Raw genomic sequence first — 19,977 nt, 5'->3', positions numbered from 1 at the left:
TGTGTGTTTTTTGGGGGTGGGTACTGGCTTTGCTGCTTAAAGAGCAGAGGAGGGAGGGTGAGACAGGGATCCTCAGAAGAGGGGACAGTGCAATGCACTGAGAAATCAGGTCAGTTCCCGGGAACCCAGGGAAGGTGGTTCATGGAGTCAGAGCTGGGTGTTTGGACTTGGGAGGGAGGAGGGCAATAGGGATGTAGATGGATTTGGTGCCACCAGAACCACGCAGTACTGGAGGACCTGGGTTTCAGTCACTCAGCCGCTGTCTGGATTCCGGGCACCGGCCGGGGTCCGCTGGGCTCACGGCTAAGCCTCAGACCCGGAAAGGTCTGTCCAGGTGCCAGCCTTCGAACGAGCCTTTCATTGGCTTACCCCCTGCCCTCCCCCGCCCCCATGACCTCTACCCCTCCCGCCGAGCCGTCTGATTGGCTGTTCCGCGTCCCCCTGGCGTCTCATTGGCTCTCCTCCCTCGCCCAACATCCCTGCTCCCGCACGGGTTTCTGTCTCCCAGCAGAAAGCGCAGCCATGAATCCGTTATTCGGCCCCAACCTCTTCCTCCTCCAGCAGGAGCAGCAGGGCCTGACCGGACCGCTGGGGGACCCCTTAGGAGGCGACCACTTGGCCGGCGGCGGGGACGTGCCCCCGGCGCCGCTCGCCCCGGCCGGCCCTGCTCCCTACTCGCCGCCGGGGCCGGGCCCGGCGCCCCCCGCCGCCATGGCGCTCCGCAACGACCTGGGCTCCAACATCAACGTGCTCAAGACCCTCAACCTCCGCTTCCGCTGCTTCCTGGCCAAGGTGCACGAGCTGGAGCGCCGCAACCGACTGCTGGAGAAGCAGCTGCAGCAGGCGCTGGAGGAGGGTAAGCAGGGCCGGCGGGGCCTGCCTCGCCGCGACCAGGCCGTGCAGACCGGCTTCGTCAGCCCCGTCCGACCCCTGGGGCTGCCCCTGGGCTCCCGGCCGGCCGCCGTCTGCACCCCGTCGGCGCGGGTCCTGGGCTCGCCGGCGCGCTCACCGGCTGGCCCTCTCGCGCCGTCCGCGGCCTGCCAGCCAGCGCTCTCCACCTCCGCCTCCACCGCCTACTCCTCGTCGGCCCGCTTCATGCCCGGCACCATCTGGTCCTTCTCTCACGCCCGCCGGCTCGGGCCGGGACTGGAGCCCACTCTGGTGCAAGGGCCTGGCCTGTCGTGGGTGCACCCCGACGGGGTGGGCGTCCAGATCGACACCATCACGCCCGAGATCCGCGCGCTCTACAACGTGCTGGCCAAAGTGAAGCGCGAGCGGGATGAGTACAAGCGGAGGTAGGGACCGGGAAGGTGGGGACGGGGCTCAGCTCAGGCCACACTCAGCCGCGGCTACCTGTCCAGAAGCACAGAGCCGCTGGGGCCCAAGAATAAGGGAGGAGTAAGTATGAGTAAAGTTCCTGCTGTTTAAGGAGGAGCTAGGAAGTCCGCAGATGAGACTGGAATCCACAGAGAATGCAGAAGTCAGGCTCGTGACAGGAAGGAGGAGTCTAGGAGCAGAATCCTGCCGGGAACCCTTGTTTTTCATATAGGCTGCAGCGTTTGCACGGCTGTGTTAACTGTGGGGTTTTATGATGTGTGAAAGGGACATTGTTCTGAGAAGTCGCATCTGGGCTACCACTTATATCCCCCTGCCAGCCTCAGCCCTCAGAGCGATTTTGTGATATAAGCTCCGAATACTGAGCAAAAGTTAGAAGCAAAAGGTGTACCTTTAATTTGGGAGTCTAAATGCCATGAGAAGCTGGGGGTGGGGGAGGGGGGTGCTGGTTGGGTTGAACCTTGGAGGAGGTGATCCTGACACTGCCCAGGGTTTCCAAAACAGTGTCCATGGTAGCAGCCCCTGCCAGCTCTAGTTCCACCGCCGCTGAGAGGCTCTGGGGCCCTCAGGGCATTTTTGGAAGTTGATCAAAAAAGAGGGTGTGGGGAAGAGGGAATTCCCTAGGGAAAGGTGAAAGGCCTGTAGTTGACCCAGGGTGAGTGAAAGCTGGGGGGGATCTGAAAGTGCAGAAGGAGGTGTGAAGAGGGTAGCAAGGACCTGAGTAGGAGGAAGCTGGAAACATGGACACACCAGTGATGGACTGCCTCACACAGCGCAGCTGGGGCAAGCCCTGTCGCCCTGAAAATGAAGCACTGGCTCTCGGCAGGAAATCCTGCAGGGTAGCCCAAGGGGCCCGAGGAGGGGATGCGATGCAGGAGCGCTGGCTGCATCCAGGGGATCCCCTAATAACCAGCCTGTGAGGACAGAAGCTTGAGTACAGCCAGCACTTTGTAGACTTTGTGCCCAAGGTACCATGACTGAAGACCAAGGAGATGAAGGCTCAGGGGGAGGCTCTGCCTTCAAGTTTAACCTCTTAATGATCTACTCTGACCCCTTGTGGAGAACCCTGGGAATTACCCTTCCAGCCTGGTAAAGTGGAGATTTGTGTCTGGTGGGGACTGGCTGAATGTTCTGGGGAAGGACTGCTGGGTCTGGCGGCGACCTTCAGGGATCTGTAACCGGCCAGAGTCTAGCAGACCACAGACCAGCAGACTTTCTGAGGTTGAGTTCTGCCCTCATGCTGGCTGGCTTCTTTAGTGGCAGTTTGTGATTTAAGTGTCCTTGGGACTCTCAGCTATCCCCAAACCATCGTTTAGATCCACCCAGAACCATTCTGCTCCTGCCCCACCCCCTGCCCCTGCAGGAGTTAATTGACACAGTCAGCAGTGGAACATGGACAGTTCTGGAATACATCCATAACCACAGGAACAACTGCTGTTGTTGGGGCGTTTTGTTTTTTTCACTGGCAGAGTATCTGTCCTTGGTCCAGCTGTCCAGGGCAGCAAAGAGTTATTCCTCCGGGACTGATGAGCTCATGGCTCTGCAGCACACTGCTGTGCAGAGGGCCCCACGGCCAGGCTTGGCTGGTACGTGACACCGGCAGTCACTCATTCTTCCACCCCAGATCCCCTTGCCCTCGTTCTGTCTCTTTCCAGCGGCTCAGACTCTGGTCTGTAGTCTGGAAGACATGGGCATAGTCTGAGCACTGAACTGGAAAAGAGCTGAGGCCTCCTAGTTCTATGTTCAGCTCCCCTGCCAAGAGTGACCTTGGGTGTGTCTCTTTTGGTCTCAGTTTTTCCAGCATCTCCCTGGGCCAACTACAGCGAAAACTCGAGGATGCTATGTATATTTGGAAGAAAGGTGTTCACTCAATGTCGAATACGACATTGCTCAAATTCTACCCATGCTTAGAGAACCTTATAAGTGAGCCCAGCTTTGAACAGAGGTCAAAATAAACCCACTCACGGGAAAATCTGGCTGGAGTACGAACAGAATTCTAGTGAGGTTCCAGATGGTTTATTTTCAGATTTTTTTTTTAAACCCTGTAAGATTTTATTAATCTTCATCCTTACCTAACTTCCTTGAGTTTCTCCCTGAAACAGTTGAGTTCACAGTCCCACCCTTCCTGGTGCGTGTTCTCCAGGGTTACTGTCCCCTGGTCAGTCTTGCTTGCTTCCTCTAGGGACACAAGGACCCCAGGGTCCTCAGGGTATCACATCCCATGCCCTCATGTTGTAGATGGAGAAACCAAGGCCCAGAAAAGCTGCAGGTCTTATCTAAGAAAACACATAACCTGAATGGGAATGCCAGAATGCAGGGGGAGGAGGACTGGGGGCCGCCAGGGAAGGCTGGGCCCGGAGCCAGGAAGGCGGGAGCGGGCCTGCTCTGAGCTGGCGGGTGGAACCAGGCTGCCTGCCTCCTCCCCACCCAGCCACCCAGGAGGGGCAGCCGCGGTGATGTTGAGGAGTTATTATTAGGAATACTGCAGTGCGGATGTGAGTGAGGAACAGGAGAGCAAGGAGAGATGGACCCGGAGGAGGAGCCCCGGGAAGAGAGATGGAGGCGGGGAGGAGAGGACCAGACCCCAGGCCTGAGTGTGTGTTCTCTGTGTATGTTAGGCCGCTTTCTAACCACCTTTCTGGGCGTTAAAGCTTCTCTCCCGGTGCAGTTCCCCTTCCTTTCTCAGTCTGGAAGAAGTCTTTCCAGGATGGGGAAGAAGTGCTGGGCTATTATGTCAGTGGGGTCCGAGGAGTCTGCTGGTCCAGCCAACATCAACCCTAAGTCCGGGTGTTGCCCTGCCACTGCCCTTCTGCCTCCGTGATGTGGAGGGGGACATGCTGGCTTGCTCCCGGCCCTGGGCAAGGCCCCCGCCTCGGCCAGGAGTGTTTGTTGGCCTACTCCTGGTCTTAGGCTCTGCCTTCTGCAGCTCCGGAGGTGCCACCTGTGGTTCTCATCTCCCACTCTTAACAGGGGACTTTTCTATGCTCCAGTTTCCCTCTCCCCCTGTTTGTGGACGCCTAGTGATCCCAGCTTGTGCCCGGGCACCTCTATGCAGCCCAGCGAGGGCCTCCGGGTGGGCAGTTTCCAGAGCTCGTGGGGGTGGACTTCGAGCACCTCCTACCAGGCTCTTGACCAATGCCATTGATGCCCTGTGTGTCCTGCAGCTGCTTTTGCAGGGTTAATGGTCCCACGGGAGGCAGGGCAGCTCTGTTCTGGTGCAGGCAGGAGAGCAGGAGCCCGGATCTGTGGACTGAAGGTGGGAGACCGGGCTGGGTAGTGTGGGCAGGAGGAGGGGTCAAGGCTGGCAGGACAGCCGGTCGGGCCGGGGCCTGAGAGGGACGGGCCCTGTGAGGGCACAGCGCAGCCACAGTTGGGTGCAGGGCCAGAGGTTCTGGGAAGGCAGCTGTGAGCTGGGCGGTGGGCGCTGGCCAGCAGCCTGGAGCCACACATTCCTCCTGTTGGGGAAGCCGACCCAGGGCCCTGCCTGAGCCAAATAGGTGGGGGGTGAGGGCGGAGGGAAGACGGCCCCCGCACCCAGGTGCTCGCCCTTCACTGTCCGCAGGTGGGAAGAGGAGTACACGGTGCGGTTACAGCTGCAGGAGCGCGTGAACGAGCTCCAGGAGGTGAGGGCCGCCCCGCCCGCCCTCTTCACCATCCTTTGCCTGCTGCTTACTGCCCGCCTGCTGCTCACCTCCGTTGGTTTCTCCTGACCGTAGGAAGCCCAGGAGGCTGATGCCTGCCAGGAGGAGCTGGCCATGAAGGTGGAACAGCTGAAGGCAGAGCTGGTGGTCTTCAAGGGGCTCATGAGCAATGTGAGTGTGGCCTGGTCATTGCTTGCCTCTCGTGCCAGCCCCGCACCAGCCTGGGCTCAGCCCCGAGGCTGCCTGAGGCCTGGGAGCAGGCCTTTCTAGTTTCGCCCGTTCACCACCCGGCGTCCCAGTTGATGTGCTTCCCTTTTCTCCCCCTTGCCTGCCCCCTAACTCAAGAGGAATGAAAGTCCCCTTGGCCTCCATGGCGACTCGGGCCTGTTTGCTCGCAGTGTGGCCCTGGGTGACATCCTGACCTGCTCTGCCTTGTCTCTGTGTCTGTGGAATGGGATAGGATTGAAAGCAAGTGCTTTGCAGGATGGTTCCAAGGTCACGATGTTTGTAGAGGCAGGACAGCAGCAGCTGAGGGTCGGCTAACATTGTCCTTATGATTCTTTCTCCAACGCTCAGAGCTCTGGCTGTGTGCTTAGTCACTCGGTTGTGTCTGACTCTTAATGACCCCATGGACTGTAGCCTGCCAGGCTCCTCTATCCATGGGGATTCTCCAGGCAAGAATACTGGAGTGGGTAGCCATTTCCTTCTCCGGGGGATCTTCCCAACCCAGGGGTCAAGCCCAGGTCTCACTTATTGCAGGCGGATTCTTTATCGTTTGAGCCACCGAGGACTAGTCTCTCTCTTTCTCTCTCTGGGAGTCTGAGTTCCAGGAGGAGCCCCCTGCATATGCACCAGGCGCTGGCCCATATCCTCTAGGGGCGCCATGTGGCCAAGGAGCCAGTCATCCTGGGCAGACCACTGGGAGATAACCAGGTCAAGGGGTGCCTTCTGCCAGCAGGAGCCATGTGACTGGGATGATGAGGGGATAGTGCTCATGATGCGGTGGGACCCCCTCACCGCTCCCTGCGCTCCCCACACAGAACCTGACCGAGCTGGACACGAAGATCCAGGAGAAGGCCATGAAGGTGGACATGGACATCTGCCGCCGCATTGACATCACTGCCAAGCTCTGTGACTTGGCTCAGCAGCGCAACTGCGAGGACATGATCAAGATGTTCCAGGTGAGGGTTGCCGGCGCCTCGCCCCAGCCCCGGCGGCCCCACCTCACTGGTGCCCGAGCCCCACAGGGGAGGCCAGAGCCGGGCCCTGGGGTCGAGGCTGGGGGGCGAGGGACGGCCTCTGGAGGGGTCCGGAGCTGTCTCTAACGCCGTCTCCCCCTCCCTTCTCTCCTGTCTGCCTCCTCTCCTCTCTGCCTTTCATCTTCTCTTGCTTCCTCCACAGAAGAAGCTGGTTAGTTTTGCTCTCACACAAGCTTCTCAGCTCCCTGGGCCTCCTGACCCGCTGGGCTCTCAGTGCAGTGCCCCCTCCATCCTCCTGCTCTCCCTACTTCTCTCTCCTTCTCTCCCCCTCCTCTCTCCCTTCTCCCCTCCCCCCCCTCCCCCCACCCTCATTCTCTGGCTCCATTTCTCTGCCCCCTCCCCTCTCTCTCCCCTCCCTTCCCTCTTCCCTCCTTCTATTCCCCTTTCTCTCATTCTCTGGCTCCATCTTTCTCCCCCCCTCCCCCCTTCTCTCATTCTCTGGCTCTTATCTCTCCCCCTCCTCTCCCCCTCCCCCTCTCTCCACTACTCCTCCTTCTCCCCTCCCCCCTCCCCCCCTCCCCCACTTCTCTCACTCTCTGGCTCTCTCTCTCTCCCCACCTCCCTCCCTCTCCCCCTTCCACTCCCCTTCCCCTCCCCTTCCCCTCCCCTCCCCTCCTCCTCCTCCTCCCCCTCCCCCCCTCTCCCCTCCCTCTCTCCCCCTTTCTCACTCTCTGGCTACATCTCGCTCCCCATTTCTCCCCCACTTCTCTCATTCTCTGGCTCCATCTCTCTCCCTCCCTTCCCCCTCTGGCTTCCAGATCTGGATGTGACTCAGGTTCTGCTTTATCAACTTCATACCCCCTTCCTCCTTGCGGCCTGAAACTTCCCTCTCAGTTCAGTCATTTCACTAGAAGACTTTTTTTAGAAAAGAACTCCTCTGGGCCATTCCGCACATCTCACTCTGGTCCCGGCCAGCCATTTCCCCCGATCTTACTGCTCTGTTTTCTCTGTCTCTCGTCTGTCTCCTAGTCTGCAGCCCCGGCCCCACCCGCGTTTGTCTGCCTGTCTCGGTGATGCTGGTGTTTCTGTTCCGTCTTGTAACTGTGTCTTCTCTCTGTCCGCCCGCCCTCCCCGCTGGTCCCCGCTTCCCTCCCTCCCGGCCGGCGCCCCCCCTGCCCTTCTCCTCACGCACCCGGCCTCGTCTCTGTAGTCTCTGCACTTGTCTCCCATTAAGGTCCCGTCCATGGGGGGGCGGAAGCGGGAGCGCAAGGCCGTGGAGGAGGACACCTCCCTAGCGGAGAGTGATGGGCCGCGCCGCCCCGACGGGGATGAGGAGGAGAGCACGGCCCTCAGCATCAACGAGGAGATGCAGCGCATGCTGAACCAGCTGTGAGTCTGCCCGGCCGCCCCGCACCTGCCCGAGGCCGGAGCCCCGCAGCCCCACAGCACCCGCCCCACTGGCTGCCCTGACGCCCAGGCTCCCTGTCTCTAGGAGGGAGTATGATTTTGAGGACGACTGTGACAGCCTGACTTGGGAGGAGACGGAGGAGACCCTGCTGCTCTGGGAGGATTTCTCGGGCTATGCCTTGGCCGCCACAGAGGCCCCGGGAGAGGTAACCAACCTCCCGGCCTTGGGCCCCAGCTCCTCCTCCCTGGGCGCCAGGCCCATCTTTCCACCCGCCGGCCCCTCCGAGCTCTGTCTTCCCTCTGTGGCCGCCATCCGTCACCTGCTTCCTCCTCGTCCTCAGTCCTTGTCCCCAGTCCTCGTCCTCGGTCTCTCCAGCTTCCTTTAACCTCATTCTCTGTCTCTCTCTCTCCCTCCCTGGCCTTGCCCTGTGGCTCACCGTGTCCCATCCATCCCTCCCCTCTGCTTCCTCCACCTTCCCTTTCCACTCCAGCAGCCAGAAGACAGTTTGGAGAAGGTGATTAAAGACACTGAGTCCCTCTTCAAAACCCGGGAGAAAGAATATCAGGAAACCATTGACCAGATCGAGGTAAGGCTGAGAGCTGAAGCCGAGGGGCCCCGGTTCTCGGGGGGTCCTGAATGGTACTGCAGGACACCAGGGCCTCTCCATTTCCTCCTGGCAGGAGAAGGGCGATCTCCCCACTGGGTCCTGAAGACCTCAGGCTGGGGAGGGGAGGAGGCAGACAGATGTAGGTTCCAGTCTCAGCTCTGTGACTTACTGCTGCTCTGACTTTTATCAGGCCTCTTCTCTCTGAGCCTGCTTTTTTTTTTTAATATTTTTTTCTTCAGCCGTGTCAGGCCTTAGTTGCAGCACGTGGGATCTTTGATTGCGACCTACGGATGCTCTAGTTGTGGTGTGTGGGCTTAGTTGCTCTGCAGCACGTGGGACCTGAGTTCCCTGACCAGGGATCATACCCGAGTCCCCTGCGTTGCAAGGCAGACTCTTCACCACTGGACAGCAGGGAAGTCCCGAGCGCACTTCTTGGTTGGTAAAGTGGGGTCTTAGCAGTACCGCCTTCAGGGGCGATTGAAGGTCAGGCGAACTCCAGTGCAGGTGGAGTGTGGGGCATCTGCCTGGCAGTCAGCACCATCGCAGCCACTGTGATCACGGTTGTTACTACAGTCAGCGCTGCATCGGGGTCCACGCCGCTGAACTTGACCTTCACCGCAGCCTCAGCTCAGCCTTCGAGCCATGGAGGAGTCTCCATGCTCATTCCCTCACCTGGAGGAACTTCACCGAGCTGGCGAGTGGAGCCGGTGCTTTAATGTAAACTCTAGGCTGGAGGGGCTGACAGGAAGAATTTGTGACACCTGGGACGAGGGTGCTGCGGCCAAGATGCCACGTGATTCCGGTGACCCCGAGGCCAGAGCCTGAGGGGTCCTTTTCATGCACTCTGTAGTTGAGGCTGGGGGCTTCTAGAACGCTCTGCCTCTCTCCAGACCCACTGCCCTCACCGAGGCGGTGGCTCCTGAGGAATTATCTTCCTGTATCCTCATTCTTCCAGCACACAGCAGCTGCCCTGTTTCTTTAAGCAAAACCTGCTCCCATTGTTTACTCCCAGGCAGACTGACACTCAGTTTTAAAGACACAGCTGGGGGGACCTTCCCGGTGGTCATGTGGTTAAGACTCCATGCTTCCTCTGCAGGGGGCATGGGTTGGATCCCTGGTCAGGGAACTAAGATCACATGTGCTGCACAGCCAAGAAAAAGGAAAAAAAAAGAAAAGGTACAGCTGGATATGTGCCACCAGCTGAAGAGCTGGGAGGGGGCCCCCACTCCTCTGTCAACACGCATCCTGCTCTCCCCCTCCTCACTGCACCTAGGAGGTCCTGAGGGGTCGGGGAGGCCGTTGCTGCTGGCTGTCCACCGGGGCTCCGGAGGTCCTTTATCTCAGTGACCTTGGGCCTGCAGGGACCCTGGGATGGAGGCAGGGACCATTTCCATTACTGGATGACGAGAGAGACCCAGGCCCAGGTCTCCGCTCTCGATCTGCTCCCAGCCTCACCCCTCCACCCTGCCCCACCGCACTCGCCGGCTTTTCAGTGTGGCCTTTGGGGTCGTCTCCTTCCCGCAGCCCTCTATAAACGTAGAGGCTGATGGCCATTGTAGCCTCGTGTTCTGCTGGGACATGTTGGGTTCATTTCTTCCTGCTACCCCACTGAGTGCTGGGCTCCCAAGCACAGCCCTCAGCACTCCCCTCTAACACCAGCTCTCCCGAGGGGCCTGGGTTGGGGTGAAAGAGGGAGCCAGTCTGGACAAGCGCTGGCGGCACCCTGCTTCTTTCCTGGACTGAATGAATGGTCAGCTCCTCCTGCCCCTGGATGTGCTGCTGCCGGGGGCGCGCCTGAGACCCCAGCTCTGGAACCAGGGCCGCGGTCCAAGTTGTGCTCACTGGGGCTTCTGACCCACCCAGGCCACCGTCTCGCCCCATGTCACTTTCCTAACTGTCTCTTTGTCCGGTCCTGTGACGGTTTGCTTTTCTGTCTGAGTTCCCATCCTTGTGGCCCAGTTCGGATCATTCACGGGTGGTTTCTTGCCCTTTGTCTTTGCTCTCGGGCAGTCAAGCACATCACCCTGGGCAGTTTTGTTTTGCCCTCACCCGCTTCCGGCCCCTATTCTTTGTCCCCAGAACAAAGGGAGGCAGCAAGAGTGTCTGTGTCCCAGATTGTTCACGGTCTCCGTGCCTGCCTCTCAGTTCCACCACGGAGCCTGTGGGCAGAGTCAGGCTCTGGGAAGGAGACTGTGTTTCCTTGACTCTGAGCCCCGTCTTTTCACACGTAACAGTCCTTGACTCAGGCCGCAGCTTGTAGCCAGTCAGACATTCAGCGAGGCAGGCAGTCCTTCCACCCGTCTCTGAAAAGAGCTTACATGTGAACGAAGTAATGAGAGGAAATCGGTGCTGAGAGCGGAGCCCCTTTCCACAGGGCCCAGCTGGCCCTTGTGCCGACAGTCTTGTAGACGCTTCTCGAAGTTGAGTAATGGCTCAACTTGAGGGTGCACGCAGGGGTGGGTAGGCCCCAGCCTGGAGCGGGGCCTGTCTGTGGGGGACAGTGCTGTATGGGCAGAATAGGCCCCTGTGGGGAACCCCAGGAGGAGGCCGAGTGCCTCAGGAACATTCTGCCTGTCTAGGGCCTCCGCCCCCTCCTCACTGCTCTTGCTGTGAGTCTCTTCAGAGAACTCTGGTCTCCTGCATCAGACTCCTTAGCAAAAGCCTTTGTGGGCGAGTTTCCCCAGGGAACATGGAACGATGGCATATCCAGTGCCTTCTGCCTCGAGCTGGTTTAGTTTTGAACCTGAGCCCTTCACCTCCTTCACGGCTTGGCGGGTTAGCCTTCTGGGAGCGCGGGCAGGGGCGGTTGCTGACCTGATGGCCCGCCCCCCGCAGCTGGAGCTGGCCACAGCCAAGAACGACATGAACCGCCACCTGCACGAGTACATGGAGATGTGCAGCATGAAGCGGGGCCTGGATGTGCAGATGGAGACCTGCCGCCGGCTCATCACCCAGTCCGGGGACCGGTGAGGGCCCCCCGGGTGCAGGTGGGGAGGGGCAGTGCCTGGCGCCCCTCAAGGGTGAGCCCTGAGACCCACCCTCTCAGCAGATGGAGGATACAGGAGTCCATCACGGTTGCCTGGCTGAAACCTCCCCATGCCCTGCCTCTGCTGGTTCCCCTGCTTAGAAAGGCAGCTGAAAACCCAACAGTCACAAAACTGCTCCATAGACGCAAAACTGGGGCTGCAGAGCGTCTCGGGGTCCCCAGGTTGAGGTGGGGACTGTCTCCCCCCTCAAGGTGGACTGGGGGAGGTGGTGTCCTCCCCTCCCCACTCCCTCGCCCTGTGGTCCTCCTCTGCCTGAGACGTTACTCTCCTGCCCACCTGGGCATCATCAGGCTGGGATGGGCAGGGGTGCCAGTCCTGACGGGACTCCTGCCTGCCCTGCCCCAAGGTTACAACCAGTGTTTTTTTCTAGAAAGTCTCCTGCTTTCACTGCGGTCCCGCTTAGCGACCCGCCGCCACCGCCGCCAAGCGAGGCTGAGGACTCCGATCGCGATGTCTCCTCCGACGGCGCCATGAGATAGGGACCTCCTCGTGCTCGGCCTGCCTGCCGGGACCCGCCGCAGCAGAGGGCTGGGGGCTCACAGAAGGGAAGCCCATGTCCTGTGGCACCAGCCTGGCCCCGGGGACTGGGTGCTGCTCCCCGGCTTCCTCCCTCAGTCCTCGGCCCCTCCAGGGCTCCGGGCGTCTGGAGCAAGGCTTGGCTGCCCTTTCCGGGCCACTCCCTGCACAGCCGGCCCTCCTGCCTCCACGCGGGTGTCTGCTGCTTTCCCACCTGTAATGCTGCAGGAGCGCTTGTGGCCCCTCGCCCTCTCCACCGAGTAAGCAGTGTGATTGTCCTTCCTTCCTTCCCTGTGGCCTGGGGCCAGCTGGCCGTCTTGATTCCATACTGGTGCTAACTGGCCCAGGCACCGGTATGAAGGGGAGGAGGCCAGACCTTCCGTGGCTTGTGCAGCAAAGAAGGAAGCCCTCCATATCACAGGCGGACTGAGTGGGTCTGGGCAGGGTGCGCCTTCCTCCCTGTTCAAGTGCTCATGGCTGGCTGCCCGTCGACAGCAGTGACGTGGCTCTGCCCCTTCCCTCGTGGGAAGTGCCACACGTTATAAGGACCTTAGTGCGTCTGGGCAAGGCAGCTTTTAGGTTGACTGGGTGCAGTGTTGTGGAGAGAGAGAGAGAAGCTCCTGTTTGTCTCCGTCCCCACCGGGTGGCAGAAAAGTTGAAACTGCGTTGTGTGGGAGTGGGTGGGCAGGCATGGATGTGTGCGTGCACACGTGTGCTCAGGGTCTCGGTTTCTTCAAGCATCAGCTGCAGGTGTCCTCCGTGTCTCACACACGGAGACCCAACAGGCTGAGTGAGAAGACGTCCCAGACTCAAAAAAGCTTGGAGAACTGGGGCAACGACACCGAGGGTCCCTCCGCGTCACTGCCTGAGGCAGACTGGGTGGAGCTGATGTTTGAGTGGAATCTAATGAAACTGGCGAGTATTTATTGAACGTCTGTGTCACTGTTTCCAGCACTTTCTGGTGGTGGCTAAACAGTCCTCTGCAGTGTATGCTGCTGCGTCGCTTCAGTTGTGTCCGACTCTGTGCGACCCCATAGATGGCAGCTCACCAGGCTCCCCCATCCCTGGGATTCTCCAGGCAAGAAGCAGTGTGTGCTAGTTCCCAGCATTTTCCAACACGCAGGTGCAAGGCAGATGCGGAGATTGGAACTTGAAAATAATGGTGCCTCAGCCCAGGTTATCAGCACCAAGTCTGTCCTGCTTCCCAGTAAGACTACACGCCTCCACCGGTGACAGACAACCCAGAAGCAAAGCCATCCCAGCCCTCCCCTTCTGCAGATCCTAGGAGCTGGGCACCTGCCTGGTCATACTGCAGGTGGTCACTAGGGCACAGACACTGAGACAGAACTGGGACCTAGTTCTCCCAGGCTGGCCATGCTCCACACTGTTGCCGAGGTCAGCTAACTGGCTGGAAGCCAGGTGGACTCTGTCCAACCTGACTTCCTGTGCCAGTGTCACCCTCAGGGGGCAGGGCTGCAGACAGTATGGCTTCTGGATACACGCCACCAGGCCGTTCCTGGGTTCAGCCATGGCAATCTGGCACACATTGGGGCCCAGAGCACCCAAAGGCCTCAGGGAGGAACCCAGGATATGAGGCGTGACCACTAGACCAGGGCAGGGTTTCTGGCAGCTTGGGTGCTCAACTAGTTCAACTTGGCCTCAGCCCAGCCTCCCTCACAGCAAGAAACGCATCAGCAGGCTGGGTATAGGGTACTTTTATTGATGGTACACAAGGCAGGGCTCCCTAAGCCCCTCCCCTTCCTCAGGGCCTTAGAGATGGAAACATGTGGAAGTCAGGAGATTCTCAGTGTGGCGGAGATGGGGCAGGACTCCCCAGCAGCTGAGGAACTCTTCCTCTCGTGCTCCTGCTGGGGCTGGGGGTCCAGGGACCTTACTCCTTGGAGGCCATGTGGACCATGAGGTCCACCACCCTGTTGCTGTAGCCAAATTCATTGTCGTACCTGGAAGGAGAGTGTGAAGGGCTGTTTACCGAGCCAGCCACCAGGGGGCACCAGACCACATGCTGAAGCATCATCCCACCCCCACCCCCACCCCCACCCCCCACATACCAGGAAATGAGCTTGACAAAGTGGTCGTTGAGGGCAATGCCAGCCCCAGCATCGAAGGTAGAAGAGTGAGTGTCGCTGTTGAAGTCGCAGGAGACAACCTGGGGGAGGAGAGGGCCTCATATGGAATCCCGCCTGGCTCCCGGGAGCCATGCAGACACCAGTCCCCTGACCCACTGACTGTACCTGGTCCTCAGTGTAGCCTAGAATGCCCTTGAGAGGGCCCTCTGACGCCTGCTTCACCACCTTCTTGATCTCATCATACTTGGCCTGACAAGGTAAAAAACAGATGGTCACAGGAGTTCCAGTCTTGCAACTCCCCCGCACTGGCCCCGCAGGCCATCGAAGCTGCTCCAACCCAAACTCACAGGTTTCTCCAGGCGGCAGGTCAGATCCACAACAGACACGTTGGGAGTGGGGACGCGGAAGGCCATGCCAGTGAGCTTCCTGTGGACACAAGGAAGCAGGGTCAGTCTGCACTGCTCCTCCCAGCTCCCTGGGTCCACATGGCAGAAAATAGTCAAGGGTCTTACCCGTTGAGCTCAGGGATGACCTTGCCCACGGCCTTGGCAGCGCCAGTAGAAGCAGGGATGATATTCTGGGCAGCCCCTCGGCCGTCACGCCACAGCTTCCCGGAGGGGCCATCCACAGTCTTCTGGGTGGCAGTGATGGCGTGGACAGTGGTCTGCGGGAGGAGGAGACCACCCACTGGGTGCTCACCAGGCCATGCCCTCCTTCACCTCCCCCTCCCCTGGGGAAGAATTAAGGGACACAGATCGCTCTGAAGGGCTCTGCTCTGCAGGAGGCAGAAGGGTCCCATACTAGCTGAGAATTGAGTGTGTTCAAGTTTCCCACCACTCCTACCATAAGTCCCTCCACGATGCCAAAGTGGTCATGGATGACCTTGGCCAGGGGGGCCAAGCAGTTGGTGGTGCAGGAGGCATTGCTGGAAAAGAGGGAGGCAAGTCAGGGGCACGTCCACTGGGCACCAGGGGGCACTATCAGCCCGCTTCCCCACCTCCTCTCTGCTGCGCTCACCTGACAATCTTGAGGGTGTTGTTATACTTCTCGTGGTTCACGCCCATCACAAACATGGGGGCATCGGCAGAAGGTGCAGAGATGATGACCCTCTTGGCGCCACCCTTCAAGTGAGCCTGCAGCAAGGAGCAAGTTAATTGCACCCGGGCTCTCACATTCCTAAGTCCGCTTTCCCCCCCATCCTCCTGTTACACCCTCCTCTCCAGCCCCTCGCTGCTCACCCCAGCCTTCTCCATGGTAGTGAAGACCCCAGTGGACTCCACCACATACTCAGCACCAGCATCACCCCACTTGATGTTGGCAGGATCTCGCCTATGAGGGAAGACAGGACAAAGCTCAGGGACACAGGGTACCACAGACCCCAGGTGATCACCCCGTCCCAGTGCCTCCTCCAAGGCCAAGTTCTTCCTGTTCCGTCTCTCACACTTACTCCTGGAAGATGGTGATGGCCTTTCCATTGATGACGAGCTTCCCGTTCTCTGCCTTGACTGTGCCGTTGAACTTGCCGTGGGTGGAATCATACTGGAACATGTAGACCTGGGGGGGGGTGGGGGCACAAAGGAGCGGGGCGTCAAGGGGCCACACCTCAGCCAGGCTCTGACCCCACCTGCTGTGGGGTAGCACTCACCATGTAGTGAAGGTCAATGAAGGGGTCATTGATGGCGACGATGTCCACTTTGCCAGAATTAAAAGCAGCCCTGGTGACCAGGCGCCCGATGCGGCCGAATCTGAGGGGGACAAGAGACGAGAAGGGGTGAGGGGGAGGGGATTCCTCCTAGGCATGGAAGCAGCCCCCGGCCCATTCACCCTCTTTCAAAGAGGCCACTCTGTTACCCCCACGAAGTCTCGCGAGAACTCACTTTATTTTTCTTAAGCAACCGTGTCAGCCCACAGAGTGAAAGGCTCATAGGTAATCAGGCACAAAGGCTTGCCCACCCTCTAGTAATTGGCAATCTGTTGAGTTGATGGGATGGTGCACAGCTACTGCCACCTACAGGCTGGGCACGTGGCAGGCACATGGCATTCATCACACCTACTCTCTGCAAAGGCTTGCTCCTGTTTGGCCCAACTTCGGGCTACACCCTCTGAACTGCAAACACTAGTCCACTCAGCATCACCAAGCTCAAAGGGCAAGAGCAAAGGTCAGCATGAACTGGACGGGAAAACCTACCCTCTCCCCCACAAGAGGAGAGAGGGAAAACTGGTTTCTCAATCCCCTCATCCTGGGGTTCTTTCTGACTTGCTCAGCACCTGTCCTTCCAAGCTCTTTTCCAAAAACCAGGATTGGGAGCAACAGGTATTAGGGAGTAGGGGGGGAAAGGTGGGGGGCGGAGAGCAAAAGCCCAGGCCCCCAGCTGCAGAAAGGTCAGGCAGCTATATTTAACCCCAGCTTAGGTGGAACGGGGATCTGGTTTCTGAAGGATGGGATGGGGAGAAGGGCAGGATTCCCGGGGCTCACAGACACTTAATCCTCCTGGTGACCTTTAAAGCCTGGCCTTTAGGGTGGGGTCAGCTCCAGGCGAAGATGGGGGAAAGGAGCTTCGAGGAGAGCCGGCAAGACCACAGGGGCTGCAGCTCTGGGAGCCATTTTGTGGTGGAAATTTTCTAAGTACCCATCCATGACTCAGCTCCCCCAAGCATGGCACCCAGCCAGGGCCACCACACCTCTCCGGAAAAGGAAAGGAGAAACACCCCCAAACTACAAGACCACTCCCATAAGCCCACGTTTTGAATTCCTCAGAGAACCATCTAGGAAAAGCATCCTCTCATTCCTGGGAGTGGAGGAGGGGCCGCGGAATTTGGCTGGCGGTTTAAGTGATGGTCTGGGGTTACTAGGGTCAGAGTTGAGGTCTAGCTGCAAGAACGGGAAAGCCTGGCCTCACCTAGCCTATGGGCTAAACGTGACTCCATGCCACGAGGCAGGGGTAGAAGCGTTAGTCATGGGCAAGGAAGGCGAAAAGACGGCAAGGCTAAGGAAGGATTCCTAACGGGCAGTTCATTCATTTCCTTCCTAGCAAGTTGCAACATGGCGGCTGGGTTACCGCAGATGACCCCTCCCAGCTGGTTCTGTGCGCAGCTGTGCCTCCTGCACCCTCGAGGCCGCGCCTGCTGGGGGCACGGGCTAGGGGGGTGGTGGGGGACGGGCTCCTCCCAGGCACGTGACCCCGCAGAGCGCGAAAGGAAAGAAAAGAGCCCCAGGTGCGGGATTAGGGGATGCGGCCCAAGCAAAAATTGGAACCTCCTGTGTATCTGCCGCAAGGTGGTGGAAGGTTCCGCAGGGGCGCAGTTACAGGAGGCGCAAGAGCCGGAGGTGGGGGGCACACGAGGCCTTCGAGGGCCTCCTCCAGGTCTGAGCGCTGACCTTGAGTTCTCCTTGCGGGGGGCGGTGGGTACGACCACCCTATTCAGGTTCTCCTCGCGCTTGCAGAGACCCGCTAGCGCAATGCGGTGAGGACCGCAAGACTACCCTGCCCCACCCCACTCCACTCCACTCCACCCCTGCCCGTAACTCACCCGTTCACTCCGACCTTCACCATCTTGTCTCAGGGATGCGGCTATGGGCAGAGGAAGGTGAACATTAGAGCGCGGGGCTAAGAGGATGGAATCCCGCGCTGACCACCTCTCCCCACCAGCCCCTCCCCACCCCTCCCCCCAAGCCTCCATCCCCGACCTGCGCTTCCGCACGTCCTTCCTCCCGCCCCTGCAATGCGGGGAGCTGGGCGCGATCTGTCGACCCCAGCCCCCGCAGCCGCACACCCGGCGCGCGTCCCCCTCGTCCCTTTTGGGTGGGCCTATCCCCAGCCCTTTGTGGCTCCTCTCGGCCAGGCATTTACCTGGCACAGCACAGAAGTTACGGCTATCTGTCGAACGGGCAGGAGCAGAGAGCGCAGGAGGAGGCTGCAGCCCGAATTTATAAGGGAGGGGGAGGCGGGGAGGGGCGTGGTGACGCGAGCCCGCCTCGCCCAGTCCCAGCCCCCGGGGTGCGGAGGCCTGAGCTACGTGCGCCCGTAAACTCGCGAGTAGTCAGCCTACCGCTTTTTTGGGGGGGGAGGGGTGGGTGGTCCGCCAGATTCTTGAGATGTGCACGCACCGCGCGTGTGGGCTGAGGACGACGTGGGGGAGGGGACTGAGACTGGCCGGAAGGAGGCGGGGGGGACCGACGATGGTGACTGGTGGGGAGGGGGGAGCACTGCGGGAGAGTAGTAAACTCGGGGCCGGAGGCCCTGGTGAGAAATGAGGACACCCGGGAGCCAGGGACGTTAAAGCTGCCGCAAGGATATAACAGGAGGACCTGGGGAGTCGGCTGGATGGGGTACTGGAGCCGGAGGCAGGAACAGCTTGCGGCTGCAGGTTCCCCCGCTTCCCCTGCTTTCAAAGGCTGAGAAGCCGGAAGGCTGAGGAACTTCTCGAGGCTCTTCGGTAATGACACCCGCATTGCAAAGGAAAAGCACGGGAGGGGCCTCCTGCCGGCTACTTCCCCGCTCCCCCACTTTCCCCCACCCCCCCATAACTTGGCTTCGGGCCTCTCTGGGCCGGGGGGCGATTTGGGCACTAGGCTCTGGGGGCCTGGAGCGGAAGGAGGTTCCGGAGGACGCCTGAGGCGTGGAGGTTTCAGCATTGAAGGTCACAATGTCCTGCCGTGCAGGCAGCAGGAGACCTGAGAAACCCGGCCCTCGGTGCACCAGCTGCTCTCCCCCAGGCTCGGCCGGGGGCCCCGGGGGCGATAGCATCACTGCTAGGGGCTGGGCGGGTAGAGGCCAGAGGCCTCCCACACAGGCGCTCCTGGGAAACCTGAGGGCTGTGAGGCCTGGGCTGGGAGACAATGCCCCTTTCACCCTGTCCAGCTCGGTCCACCCCCGGGGCTGAGAGCTGGACGTGAGGGCGGAAGTCCCTCCCCATCCCGGGACGTGCAGGCCAGCCCTGGAGTGAGGGCCTCCCCTTCCCGTGGCTGCCTCCAGGAGATGTTGGGGGCAGGGTGAAGAGTCCAGAATAGGGAAAAAAAAATCAGGAGTCTTGGGCACTTGGTGGGACCAGGCCCCGGCTCCTCTCCACAGGTGATGTGGAGGAAGGAATCCATTCCAGTCAGAAGCCAGGGACCGTGCCGGGGCTGTGAACTGAGGATGTTGGAAGGGCTGGATCTGAGGACTCAAGGGTTGAGGGTTTGTAGTGGAGGGGAGGGGGGTGGGGTGGGGTAGAATGGACATTGCCCATCAGCAGGTGCTGGGGGACAGAATTGGGGCCTCTTTGCTGGCCCAGCGTAACATGAGACCAGCCCCCTTCTCCAGCTGAAAAGCCTGTGGCTAAGTTTAGCCCGGCTGGTGATAACCTTTGCTTAAAAGGCAGAGAGCATGCAGTCCTGCACCCCGACTCCAGCGGTTCCTTCCCTTTCTGGGACTGTCCTCCTCCAATGTTTGCTGTGGCGGGCGGCCATCTGCATGGTCCACGCCCCGGACTTTGCAAGAGCAGGGCCAGTAGGCACTTAATGGCAAGGGAAGGAGCCACACTGAGGAGCCTGCTGGGAAGTGGATGGGGCTTCCTCCCCAGCGCCAAGGACACAGTACTTTGCCTGAAGAGGGCCTTAGCAGGACCCCCCACCCCCGCCCTCCCACACTGCCGGAAGCATGTTCCCCTTTGCTGCACGCCTGTCATTTCTCATTATTGTCCTTTGCTGAAAAGAGGGAGTTCAGTGCCCAGGGACCATGGACTGACGCAGTCTGCTGTTGTCATGACAGCAGAGACACCAGTGTAGTCATGACAGCAGCCACACTGCCTGCGGTTCAGGTGACTCAGCAGAGAGGACCTGGGGAGCAGAAGGGGGTGGACAGGGCCTGCGTCTAGGGGCTGACTTCCTGTAGACCCTGTAACATTGTGAGGAACCCCTGGGGGACTGTCTCCACAGACACTGTCTAGAGCTGGAGGGGACTCATGACCTGGTCTCCCATCAGCCTGGCCAGCTCAGTCAGCTGTCTTTAGAGGGGCACAAGTGGGGGTAGGGGCAGGACAAAGCGAGCCGTTGGTCAGAGGAGGGTTTCTCAACCCCAGCTTCACTGGCTGACGCATCCTTTTTTTGTGGTGGGAACCGTCCTGTGCGTTGTCAGATATTTAGCAACATCCCTGGC

At 59.9% G+C, this 19,977-nt stretch overlaps 2 protein-coding genes across 11 annotated transcripts; one reads left to right on the top strand and one right to left on the bottom strand.

The window, feature by feature from the left end:
* Positions 1-437: 437 nt before the first annotated feature.
* Positions 438-12,684, top strand: IFFO1 (intermediate filament family orphan 1). 10 transcript variants are annotated; one of them, XM_027541113.1, is made up of 10 exons: positions 442-1,295; positions 4,898-4,958; positions 5,052-5,147; positions 6,017-6,157; positions 6,378-6,386; positions 7,386-7,564; positions 7,668-7,788; positions 8,077-8,169; positions 11,026-11,156; positions 11,608-12,684. In XM_027541113.1, the coding sequence occupies exons 1-10, from the start codon at positions 523-525 to the stop codon at positions 11,714-11,716; spliced, it is 1,713 nt and encodes a 570-aa protein (XP_027396914.1). In that variant the 5' UTR covers positions 442-522; the 3' UTR covers positions 11,717-12,684. The 10 variants fall into 10 exon arrangements, with proteins under 10 accessions (XP_027396922.1, XP_027396914.1, XP_027396918.1 ...); XM_027541117.1 differs by having other exon boundaries at positions 443-1,295; positions 7,410-7,564; XM_027541114.1 differs by having other exon boundaries at positions 443-1,295; positions 8,074-8,169; positions 11,612-12,684.
* Positions 12,685-13,452: 768 nt separating this feature from the next.
* Positions 13,453-17,768, bottom strand: GAPDH (glyceraldehyde-3-phosphate dehydrogenase). The gene is made up of 12 exons (XM_027541122.1): positions 17,692-17,768; positions 17,372-17,412; positions 15,486-15,585; positions 15,288-15,394; positions 15,079-15,169; positions 14,858-14,973; positions 14,684-14,765; positions 14,353-14,504; positions 14,188-14,266; positions 14,006-14,089; positions 13,823-13,920; positions 13,453-13,714 (listed from the first exon to the last, which is right to left on the bottom strand). The coding sequence occupies exons 2-12, from the start codon at positions 17,392-17,394 to the stop codon at positions 13,645-13,647; spliced, it is 1,002 nt and encodes a 333-aa protein (XP_027396923.1). The 5' UTR covers positions 17,395-17,412; positions 17,692-17,768; the 3' UTR covers positions 13,453-13,644.
* Between the last annotated feature and the right edge of the window lie 2,209 nt (positions 17,769-19,977).

This window comes from Bos indicus x Bos taurus, chromosome 5 (genome assembly GCF_003369695.1).
Source record: "Bos indicus x Bos taurus breed Angus x Brahman F1 hybrid chromosome 5, Bos_hybrid_MaternalHap_v2.0, whole genome shotgun sequence".
NCBI lineage: Eukaryota > Metazoa > Chordata > Mammalia > Artiodactyla > Bovidae > Bos > Bos indicus x Bos taurus.
The sequence above is the reverse complement of the archived record's forward strand: the minus strand, read 5'-3'. Positions and strand labels throughout refer to the sequence as shown.